Genomic DNA, 12,960 nt, shown 5'->3' with positions numbered 1-12,960 from the left:
TGTCCATTTAGCCATAACACACTAGAAGTTATAATCAAACTTCATAGTTTAAAAATCACTCACAGTCACCACATCTGGAATGGCCTCAAAGAGCTCAAGAAGCTTCGAAAATCCATAGTCTGCCACTCGACACTGCCTGCCAAAATGATGGTGGTAGGCAGGTATAAATTTATTGAAAGCCATGGTGCACTGAGAACAGTTTTTGAGAAGATTGATCACTTCATAAGCGAACTGTTTCGTCTTTTTAATTTCTTCCATCGTCTGATCTGCTCAAAAACAAAACAATCTAAGCATTTTTCAAACAAATTTTTTTACTCGATAAATTGTATACATACAATGGTTGTCACTATTTAGTGTTGCTGGGTGGGTTACTTGGTGTTGCTTCAATTTGCTGTGAAATACTTGAAAACAAAGGATCTCAACCTTTTCTGGGAATAGATAGAGTTTGACTGTCACCATCACCAGCGGCTAGAACAGTAGTTGATGGGATGTCTCTAAGCATGTCTTTAATATAGCACACTCCAAAGGTTGCTATACGCAAGTTTGTTCCAATCACCTACCACAGAAAGTATTCACCTGATAAGAACATCAAATTCGTGGCATCAGCCAATCAAATGATCAGTTAAATGGGTACCTGATCAATACTAATACAAAAATCTGCAAATGCAAATGCTTACCAAATTCTTTAAAGAGTTTCAATTTATTTTACAGAACCAATCTTGTTATTAAAAAAACATTCTTATACTTATTGTATAACTGAGATTCATACCATAACTGTGTTTAGATCTTACTGATTCTTAAAGAATGAGAGGAACAATGTATTTTATATAATCTATAGTACATGTGATCTATTATAATAAGTATATTTCATAGTTTACACGTCTACAATGTATATAATCTATAGTATATACAATCTACAATATATCTAATCTATGGCATATATGATCTGCAATATATCGAATTTATAGTATATACTATATAGAATGCTCTTATTACTAAGTTTAACAATACTGATAGGAGCTTACTCAAAATAGTCATTGGCAATGTGCTAAGCTAATAGCAAGTGGTAAGCAACTTTCATCACTTATTGTATATAAGCTGATTTTTAATACCATTTTCTATTGGCAATGTGCCAGGCTAATAGCAAGTGGTAGGCAACTCTCATCACTTCTCATTGTTTATAAGCTGATTTTTAATACCCGGACAATGCCGAGAGGCACAGCTAGTCTATGGTATATACGATCTATAATGTATATAAACTAGTATATATAATCTACAACATACATGTATATGATCTATAGTATATACGATTTACAATACATACTATCTATAGCATATATATCATCTATAATATATGTAATCTATATCATGTATAATAAATCTACACATCAACTTCATCACACTGCTTGTAGCCTCAAGACTCTGGAGCAACATCCGACATTGGATAAATAAGGCTGGCTGTAGAACACTGGTGGATTGTACTCATTTTAATTTGTACAACAGCGGATGTCACCTCAGTCTTAGTTTATTGCAGCATCAGTTTAGTAAAGCCATTATTTTGTGAACATACATATATGTAAATTCAATACACTAAATTTATGATATTTTTTTATTTTACAAATAAGTGTAAAATGCGAAATTCTTATTATTCGATTTTAAAATGTGAGCATACGCCAACTTACAAGTGTGTTACAGGTGTGTATCAACTATTGAGTGCAAGTAGCAACTATCCATTGAAATAAATTCTATAAATTAAAAAGCATTGTACCGAATTTGAACTTACTTCCGAGTACAACTGGGGAAATTCTGCAATTGTGCAACGTTTTTCTGGCTGAGTTTTGAGGACTCTACAGAGGTCAGCAGTAAATCGTCGGAGATGGATTCTGTGCGTGAGATATAGAATTCTTTGTGTTCCTGTACCAAGAATCTGTGGAAAGAAAAAAGTTGTAGCTGCATTTTTTATCTCTGATTAGGCCTGTTTTATATGGTTTCAGTTGCTCAAAACATTTGTGGAACTAGATAATAATTGTTAGATTTGGAAAAAACCGCAAAAAAATAGCCTAGTCATGCAATTATTTTTTGGGTTAGTACAAGTTTTATGTTTTTCCTTTTAAGTTTTTCAGATCTAACATAAGTCGGCAAATAAAACTGAATCATTAAATTCACTCCACAAAATATTCAGTTTGAGTTTGCTGGCTCTGGTTCATGAACTTTACAAAAACATTCGAGAAGTGGCTCAACTTTCCTTTTAAAAAACAGAAATAACTTGTATTACAACAAATTTCAAGCAGTTTCTAGGCTGCCTAGAAATTTAAAATTTTGAGAATGATAAGGTTCATTTTGTGTGTAAAAAAACTCCTCTATGCATAAATTTATTGAACTTATTGAATTTGCTAACAGTAGGCTTATATATTTTGATACCTATGTACCTTTGACATACAATGAGTTGCCTATGTACCTTTGACATACAATGAGTTGCCTATGTACCTTTGACATACAATGAGTTGCCTATGTACCTTTGACATACAATGAGTTGCCTATGTACCTTTGACATACAATGAGTTGCCTATGTACCTTTGACATACAATGAGTTGCCTATGTACCTTTGACATACAATGAGTTGCCTATGTACCTTTGACATACAATGAGTTGCCTATGTATCTTTGACATACAATGAGTTGCCTATGTACCTTTGACATACAATGAGTTGCCTATGTACCTTTGACATACAATGAGTTGCCTATGTATCTTTGACATACAATGAGTTGCCTATGTATCTTTGACATACAATGAGTTGCCTATGTACCTTTGACATACAATGAGTTGCTTATGTACCTTTGACATACAATGAGTTGCCTATGTACCTTTGACATACAATGAGTTGCCCGTGCACCTTTAACCTACAATGAGTTGCCTATGTACCTTTGACACGCAATGAGTTGCCTATGTACCTTTGACATACAATAAATTGCCTTCGACATACCTCAGCACATATATTGACTTCACGGTAATTTATTTCATTGCTGTGTATGATTTTCTCTATAGTATAATTTTTAATGTGAAGCTTTAATCTCTGTACCTTGTTCCTCTTAATGTTAGCGTTACCTTCATTAATTGCTAGGTTATATATTTTTATTCATATTAAAGCCGATGTCTGCAAAAACAAAAATTAACAGTTATATTTGTTGTTTTTTTAAGTTATTTAATTTTTAAGTTATACTACAAAAACTGCAAAACGTCAACTAAGCCTGTGTAGAGACTAATATCTCCATGCAAATAGGTATGCATGGCTTCATTTGTTTGCGGGTATGTCCTCTATAGAAAAGAACTTTCAATTAAACTGTCTGAATATTTGCATGTGGTGTTTTTGAAACCACCCGAGTTTTTTTAATAAAAAAGCACTTTGGACTCACCACTCTGAAGCCGCGGTAAAAAGACCTAAAAATAGCCTAAAAAGACATTTTATGAATAAAAATGATGATAAATACAGTTTCGTAATAATAAAGGCTGCTGAGAATAGCCTGTGATAACATGATTTTTATATTAGCATTCCACACTCCTGTTGGAGTGACTTCTTAATGACAGCATATGATATTCCATAGACAAACCTGAAGCACATGAGGTATGGCCTCAAATAGCTCTTGCAATTTTGTAAACCCAAACTCCGCCACTCTACATTGTCTGCCAAAATGGTGGTGATAAGATGGAATAAACTTGGAGAATGACATCTGACAGCCTGGCATTCGCTTTAGCAGGTCAACAACTTCTCGTGCGAATTGTGAGAGCTGTTGAGTCAAGCCAAGAGCAGGGCGAGTGCTCAATGGCTCTAAATATAAAAGTAGATTTTGTACGTTTGATAGTCTTTTCGCAGGAACAAAGTTATACAGAGAAGTACAGAGTACAGAGTTGATGCTGGGTGAAGCAAGACTAAACTACTATCCTGAGTGAGCCAGATGTGCTAGACCAGGATCTTAATCTGGATTTCGTTCAACATGAGGGTTCGGTGAGCCTGAAGGTTCGGTGGAAGTCTTTCAAAGGCAACACAGATTTGCAAGGCTGTCTTCATGAAAAAGTGTGTACATTGCTGCGATTCCTTGGAATCAATTGGTTTTGTTCTTTGAACACAGTAACAGTAACATTAACGCAAATCATAATGCACACCAATAAAATATATATCTATATACCTAATATATGTGTGTATATATATGTCTTGAATGAAAAAAAATCAGTTTATTTTTCAATTAAGAATGGCTCAGATTGAACAAGGTCAAGAACCACTGTACTAGAGGCTTCTGGCGCATTTCATTTAAACTTAAAATGATTTTTGTGACCAGTTCTGGCAGCATTATGTAATACTTTGTTGTCACAAGGCTGTGCCTCCATGAAAATCAACCTAAAACATTAATTTAAACTCATCACCTATAGGCTTCATATTTACTAAAACGACATGTATCTTATCTATAATTTAATTTCATTATCAAGATTTATTCCCTCTCTGCTGCTTGTATAGCACTTTATTCTGAAACTAATTTATCTTGGAACTGAATATACTGTGACCATCTGAATGTGGGATTTGGCATGGAATAATCATATATATACATGCACAAAAAATAGTCTGTTCCAACAGAAAATATCAAAACATGTACTTTCTGTATAATTCCTCCTTGTGATCGAAATGTAAAATCTCAAATAAATAACAATGTAATTTCAGAATAGATTCACTAGTAGCAGAATGTAAAAAGAAAATTGCCAAATTCTTCTAAGTCAAAGATTTGACACATCGACTCGAGTGGTTTCAAGTGAATGATATGCAAGTTAGTGTAATGTCAACAAGAACAACGAACAGGTTGGCACTAGCTCACCATGAACTTGCGATCTGTGGGAACCACTAAAAATTCAAAGTTCATAAATTGTTATTTATTGGTAAATATTCTATAGAAATTTGATACAGTACATCCTATTGAATTTATTATTAAAATCATAACAATAAATTATCAACTAGCAAAGCATAGCAAACAGATGCTATCAGAGAAAACTTACCATAGCCACATTCGCTGTAGATGCTATGAGTCGGAGAAGGTGGTCGACTTTCAGAAGTTACTTTTTTAATTCCTACCTGATCCATTTTAATATACACACCAGCGACGCATGTTATCAGATGTTCTAAAGGCACACTTCCTTCCGCGGTTGATACTATTTCAGAGTACATCGCCTCGTAGCAAAGAGTAAAACTGTAAGCAGAGTTTCAGTTTGATTATATGTGTGGCAGGGTAATAGAGAAGACTCCATCATTAGTTGAACTATATTAAATCACAGGCTATGTTATGGTTACATGTACTTACACTCTTCAAGAATATTAATCAATGTATATTCTTTTGTGTATGGCGCTGAACCATCCTTCGAAGAAAGTAAAGCTTGAACTTACCTCATTAAATGTAGCTCTCCAGAATGGAGGGTCAGCAGAACATGAACTTGTTTACTGAAAATCTCCAAATCCAATTTAACATATGGTAGCATTCCAGTGTCTTGTATTAGTATGAACTTAGACTTGGAGCAGTGAGTTGTACAGTATGGAGTCTCCGAAGGTAGAAGCTATGTAAAGACAGCTGTTGATTGCGGATGTACTTTTTCTGGCCCACAACATACTTGAGACAGGCTATTTACAAGGTATGTTTATGCCTAGTCCTTTCTAACTACCAACTATGTGAAATACCAATCACTAAGAGAGATCACTGGTCAAGTCGATTCCATATAGCAATGTTGTAATATCGTATACATCATCACAAACAGCTGCCAATAAGAAATCACTGGTCAAGTCTATTCCATGTCGAAGTAATTCAATTTAATATCACATTTACATACGTCCCATAATCGGCGCACATATATGTCATCACAACCAATTACTAAAAAGAGATGACTAGTCAAGTCTATACTCCGTGGTAGTAAAGTTATATCACATACTAATTACAGGGGACCCTGCCATGCGACATTTATCTGTTACGGAGTTGAAATAAAGGCAAAAATGCTGTATAAAGGGGTATGGAAACGCATAGTAATTATCTAGTGCAAACACTTGGTAAAAAACACCAAAATGTCATCTATCTATGGTACATATTAAAAATTAGTACAAAAATAGTATATTAACCTTAGTAACTATAGTTACCTACAGTAACTTTAGTGTATTTATCATTTATAAACTGCAATAAAACTTTTCTTGCCGCAAAATCATTTTTGACGTGTTAAAAATCGTAAGACCCATGGATAACAAAATGAAGCTATATATGTAATTATATACTGTAGTTGAAAGAAATTTAATTAATTAAATTTATACTAAACATTATATTAAACGCTCAAATGCACAACAAATTTCTACCTTTGCTTACTTTTCCCTAATTTTCACTAATCGGTATCAATTATGAAAAACGAGCAATGCTGAACTGAGAGAGAGAGAACATTTTATCACTTTCATGCCTTGTGGGAGAGATTTCGGCAAACAGCATATTGGCATTGTCGTGATTCTGATGTATTCAGCCCACCTACCACCAAATTTGAATTTTAAGGCACATTCTTATAGTATTTTTATTCTACATTGTACATTTCTATTATTGTATTCTATTTTACGTGTAGTATGGCAAAAAAAATGTCATAATGAAGGGACGACAAAACATTGTGCTTGTAAGATGTTGTAACACATTGTAAGATGTAAAAACCATAAAAGAGGGACACTGTAACCTGGTGGTGCACTATACCAATAGTTTGCTAACACAAACCATGTCACTGCTAAGACTAATATTGTGGTAACACCTGGTCTTTACTAATCTCAAATGTAAAATCACTTAGTGTGACCACCAGACCAACTAGGTGTCCCTACTAACTTTCAATCATCCCCTCTGTTTATCATTACAACAGCTTTAGTTTGAAACTCAATCTCAATGATTAATAATTAAAAAATACTGACTACAGTAAGTAGAATACATCTGAATACTGACTATAGTAAGTAGAATACATCTGAATACTGACTATAGTAAGTAGAATACATCTGAATACTGACTATAGTAAGTAGAATACATCTGAATACTGACTACAGTAAGTAGAATACATCTGAATACTGACTATAGTAAGTAGAATACATCTGAATACTGACTATAGTAAGTAGAATACATCTGAATACTGACTATAGTAAGTAGAATACATCTGAATACTGACTATAGTAAGTAGAATACATCTGAATACTGACTATAGTAAGTAGAGTACATCTGAATACAAGCTAGAGTAAGTGGAATACATCTGAATGCAAACTACAGTAAGTAGAATACATTTGAATACGGTGTACAGCAAGTAAAATACATATGAATACAGACTACGCTAAGTAGAATACATCTTAATACAGACTACGCTAAGTAGAATACATCTTAATACAGACTACGCTAAGTAGAATACATCTGAATACAGACTACGCTAAGTAAAATACATTTGACTACGGAGTACGGCAAGTAGAATACATTTGAATACAAACTACAGTGAATAATATACATTGGAATACAAACTACAGTAAAGAGAATACACCTGAATACAGACTGCAGTAAGTGGAGCACAATTAAATATTGTAAAGAATAACACTTGATTGAACTGTGGCAAAAAATCAAACGTGATTGTAAAAGCAATGTTCTACTTTTGCTATAATTACAGTTTAAAAATAAAAAGATAACATGTAACCTGTTCAGGTGGAAATTAGCCTATTCCAGAAGTTTCTCGCAACGATGAAATGAACTCGGTTAATGTGTGTATATTTAATGGCTAAAACCGTTTCTAGATATTTTAAGAGGGATATTTAGCGTACTGATTACTAGAGCAAAAATGGCAATCTTTTAAATCTAAAGGCTTTTGAAGCTGATGAAACCATCTCGCTGATAGTAAAACCAGAAGCAGGGTAAAAAGATGTTGTTACCTCATTACCAAATCCACCATCCAAATTACGAGAGAGACTGAAAGATGCCTGTAGTCGCACCATTCGACCTTTGCTAGCTGCAGAGTCTTTTACCTCTATCGTATCTTCCATGTGATACAAATCTGCCACACTGATTCTTCGACCAAACCTAATCAGCACGAGTAAAAAACTTAGTTTATATCAAGTCATCAAGAGTAAAAATACTCGGTTTATATCCAGTCATCAAGAGTAAAAATACTGGGTGTATATCCAGTCATCAAGAGTAGAAATACTGAGTTTATATCCAGTCATGAAGAGTAGAAATACTCGGTTTATATCCAGTCGACAAAAGTAGAAATACTCGGTTTATATCCAGTCATCAAGAGTAGAAATACTCGGTTTATATCCAGTCATCAAGAGTAAAACACTCAGTTTATATCAAATCATCAAGAGTAAAACACTTCAAGTTTTTATCTAGTCATCAAGAGTAAAACACTCAAGTTTATATCTAGTCGTCAAGAGTAAAAAACTCAGTTTATATCCAGTCATCAAGAGTAAAAAACTCCAAGTTTATATCCAGTCATCAAGAGTAAAAAACTCAGTTTATATCCAGTCATCAAGAGTGAAACACTCCAAGTTTATATCCAGTCATCAAGAGTAAAACACTTCAAGTTTATATCAAGTCATCAAGAGTAAAACACTCCAAGTTTATATCAAGTCATCAAGAGTAAAACACTTCAAGTTTATATCGAGTCAGCAAGAGTGAAATAAAAAACTTTTTTATAAAGTTTTTATCTAGTTGGCGAAAGTAATCAAACTTGGTGCTTTTTATCACTTGTGTCACCCACTTTGAAAGCTTGAACTGACAAACTAAAACTAGACAATTTCTAAGTACAAATAGTATATATACTATAAGATATAAACAGTTTGCCAAATGTAGAGAGAATTGGCAGTCTCACCTTTTTTCGTATGCCTCTAGAAACTTGAAAAGAGGCATGGTTTTCGAAGCGACCTCACTCAAAATGCTCACAGCTTCGGCTCTTGAAAGTAAAAGACAACAGATACAAATATTTATTACCAAAAACCATTTTCAGCAAACAATAAGATAACTTCTAAGTTCTAACACCATTTAGAACTTAGAATTTTTAAACACCCGAAAACAACATATATTAATCTTTATATGCTATGGGATATCCATTCTTTGAGTACAACCTTGTAGATGAGTCTTGTGATGCGGTCTTCATTATATCCACTCACCTTACACGTTGAGGATTCCTCTGTGCCTCCACTTTGTACAATGAAATGGAAATACGTTTGTAACCCAATTTCTTACGGTGCAACTGTGAGATTATGTTGCGGGCATCAGCTTCACTCCAAACTTGGGCGATGGCCATTAGTGAGCCATCTGTCTGCTTCTGGATCTCTATGGAGTGTACCTGAATTCACAATGCAACCACTGCCAATTACCCGCTCATCACCAAAAGCACCTCTTACCTCTACTATGAGCTAGTAACTTTGGTTAGTTTATGTGGCCAGAATAATTTTCAGTTTTCTACTACATCTCAATTATTTTGAGAGGTGTTTTGAACATTATACATCTCCTGTAGAACGACTCCTTATTGATAATATATCAGTATGTGGATCAGGGCAAGTCAGTATTGCTATCAAATTATAGATGTACTCTAACAACTTATATACATAGAAAGCAAAAAATTTTATTGAACATTAAGTTAAATAGCGCAATAAACAATGTTCATTACAACTGGAACTACACTTCTTATAAAAAAATCAGAGCCAAAAAAGTTTCCAGTTAAACTTCTCAAGTCATAACCACAACTGTAGCTTTTATATTCAGTTTATATTATTTATGATGATGATGCAACTCTGTATGCATGTAACTGGCAAACCTATGAAATAGCTGTCACACCACTTGTAACCTTTCTTTCGTAATAGCTGCACTGTCAAGACAACAGACTTGAAATTAAAAAAGATAACTTTTTGGGTTCACATTTAGATGTTTATGAAAACTTGTAGTTATTTGCCTATCGTATACCACAGTAGGTAATTTTGGACTATTAAAATATATCACTTTTCTTTGCTTATCAACTTTTTTACCATTTTTAGTAAAGGATACTTACTTTAGCGTGTTCCGTAAACTCACTGTATAGAATTTTGACCCATTCATTTGCGGCTATGTTAAAGTCTAGATTAGTCACAGATAGTTTCACTCCTTCATCACCAAGAGCTGCATTACGGAATGCAGGCGCGCTCTCTTGCACTTCCTGCAGAGGTCGTCTCACAATCGGTCGACATACTGGACTCGCCTGCATCGTTTGAAAACTGCTTTCAAAACTTATCATTCTAGGGTAATGGATGGAGGCTCGCATAGGCGTTGCAGATATACTACCATCATAAGATGGTATAGTTTGGACTGAAATAGGATCTTGTCGTATAGGAAATTGCAATTGTCCACTAAAGCTGGTGTCTGAAGGTAGATTCGAACCCTGTCTAAAGTAAACAGACCATGAGTTACACTGATATAAAAACAAGCAAAATAATTCAACATTTTATATAACAAAACATTCACAGCCATTAACTTTAAAACTCTAACCATTGCGTTGTAAAGCTAGGCTAACAGCCAAGGTTCTAAGCACAACCATCAGGCCTGGTGAACACTCGTACAGAAAATTCTGGGATAAAATTAAGCAATTACCTTTTGCAATACACTTTCATTTTTCTAATTGTCATATTTTACCTAATTCAGACTTTGAATTATTCACATTTTTATGATCACTTATTTACCTTGTTCCCATTTCTTGAGGTAAGTATGATATGCCATGAAAGGCAGCTGTTAGGGTGTCTTTTGGTTTGTAGGGTTCCAGGTTTCTCTTTCTACCTGGTGTTCTATTAAAATGTTGGCTGGCCAGAACAGAAGACAAACATTCTGGAGAGCACGGTCGTATGTTCCTATCAGTTTGCTGTTGCTTGTTAATTCCTGCTCCGCTATTTGGAGGTGTTGGATACTTGAAAGCATGGGTCTGACATGAATCTTTTTTTTCTATAAGTGAGACATATTGGTCAACAAAGACAAGTTGGTCCAATAACATAATGAATACAATGTCATAAATCATATTGTATAATATATATTGCAAAAGTTATTTTTGAACACGGAAAGTGAATGTTGCATACAAGCGTATATGTTGATGATTCAAAATGTATATACACAGTACATACAAATATAAAAGAGCCATTTCAAGCTTCAACAAAACAGTATAAAATATATCTTCTGGTGAACTTTCGAAAATCAGTTACAGAGCACACCCAAAGTTTCTTGAAATTCAGCAGATAAGAGTTGGAGATAATTTCCAATTCTTACTAGCAAACTACTTCTGCAAAATTTAACAACTGGACAGAGCTTGTCAAAACAATCAGTTTCACTTAAATAATAGCAAGTCACTATAAATTTTACTTTAATGCGATACCAAAAATGATCAAATTATATGAAAAGAAACATTTAGTTTATCTACTGTATTAATTTACCATCTTACACCGTTTAATTTTTGTAATGTTTCATTTGACTTTGTATTTCACAATTTTTGTGCTCCTGTACTTCAAACATGTCATATAGCGATAAGTGCATTCAAATGAACATTTCTTTGCCATGTATTCAAAAGCTAGCCAGCTAGCGATGCTAGCAAAAACTTTCGACTGTGCTCAAACAATCAATTTCCCGATATATCGTTGCATGATATCTTAAAAAAGATATCTACCAGTTCAAGAAAGATTACCTTCTAAGCATTCCTTGATGCAGAGATGAGGAACCAGCATTCTTGCATCCGCTTCATTAGTTTGGGTCATGCTTTGACAAACCTGCAATTATAATTGAAGCTGGAGGTGGAAATACCAATCTGCTGTCAGGAGCCAGAGTATAAAGCCAACAGCCTCTCGGTGTGAGTCTCTTTAAATATAAAGTAGATTATCTTTTATAGCTATCGCTTGAGTTAACATAAGACTCCGCTTTTATTATAAAGAGATCATTATAGCAGCTTGGTTTGCTATCAACCTTTCAGCAGGCTATTCTGTCTGTCGGGCTTGTAATACTTCACTCTCTACTATGCATAGTGAACTATCATAGTTACTCATATTCTTTTTATGTATTCCTGTATACTAATCGCACTATATTAATAATAGTCTCCTTTTGCTGCGCTACACTACTACACGCAACAATTTCATAAAGTTCACAATATGAACAAAGGCTAAATGTATGCATGGAGGCTAAGGGCAGAAACTACCAGAGAAGTGTGTTACAGTGTGTTTTAGTAGTTTGTTTACATATGCATTCACCTGTGAAAACAGTGTCTACATAACATGCATTGAAAGTATTTTTGTGAAAGTTTACTGTTTATTTAACACCTAAAAGCCACAATCCTGAGAGACCTAGAAGCACTGAGAGGTCTTTAAATAAAACTGCAGTATGATTATACAATGACTAGCTGTGCCTCCAGGCGTTGCCCGGGTACTAAAAGTCAGCTTATAAACAATGAGAAGTGATGAGAGTTGCCTACCACTTGCTTGCCGGCAGCTCTCCAGCAAGTGGCAGTCCATTGCTAATTGGCCTGGCAGATTGCCAATCGGCCTGGCAGATTGCCAATGGGAAATTCCAGTAAGCTAGTTAGTAAGCTTCTAATGCCTGTAGGTAATTACATTGTGCCAGCATTGTTGCCTAGCTACGCTATTCTAATAATCGCTATAGCCGGAATGACAGACAGATATACGACATACAGACATACTTTGAGAAATATAGATATATAGAAGAAGATAGGATATTATGCATGTGAACAACAAATACAACAAAAATTTTCAACAAATATTCTTTGCAGATTTGTGTAATTATATGTTTTTTCATTTACAGATTCTTAAATCATCTTCATTCGGCTTTTTACATTTAGGGGCCATCACCGTCAATGTATATTTTGGTGCAGAGTATATCGTGACCATTCGCTCATGAAGTTTTGGCGCAGAAGCAGTTGAGA

At 34.4% G+C, this 12,960-nt stretch overlaps 1 protein-coding gene across 1 annotated transcript; it reads right to left on the bottom strand.

Moving 5' to 3' along the window:
- Nucleotides 1-346: 346 nt before the first annotated feature.
- LOC137402335 (meiosis regulator and mRNA stability factor 1-like) lies at nucleotides 347-11,785 on the bottom strand. The gene is given in 11 exon segments (XM_068088858.1): nucleotides 347-556; nucleotides 1,784-1,927; nucleotides 3,609-3,826; nucleotides 5,041-5,231; nucleotides 5,426-5,592; nucleotides 7,949-8,096; nucleotides 8,887-8,967; nucleotides 9,185-9,363; nucleotides 10,066-10,435; nucleotides 10,730-10,985; nucleotides 11,716-11,785. Coding segments are annotated over 11 exon segments (2,034 nt in total).
- Nucleotides 11,786-12,960: the final 1,175 nt, after the last annotated feature.

This window comes from Watersipora subatra, chromosome 1 (assembly GCF_963576615.1).
Source record: "Watersipora subatra chromosome 1, tzWatSuba1.1, whole genome shotgun sequence".
In the NCBI taxonomy this organism is placed as follows: domain Eukaryota; kingdom Metazoa; phylum Bryozoa; class Gymnolaemata; order Cheilostomatida; family Watersiporidae; genus Watersipora; species Watersipora subatra.
Note: the sequence above shows the minus strand (reverse complement) of the source record. Positions and strands in the feature narration are given on the sequence as shown.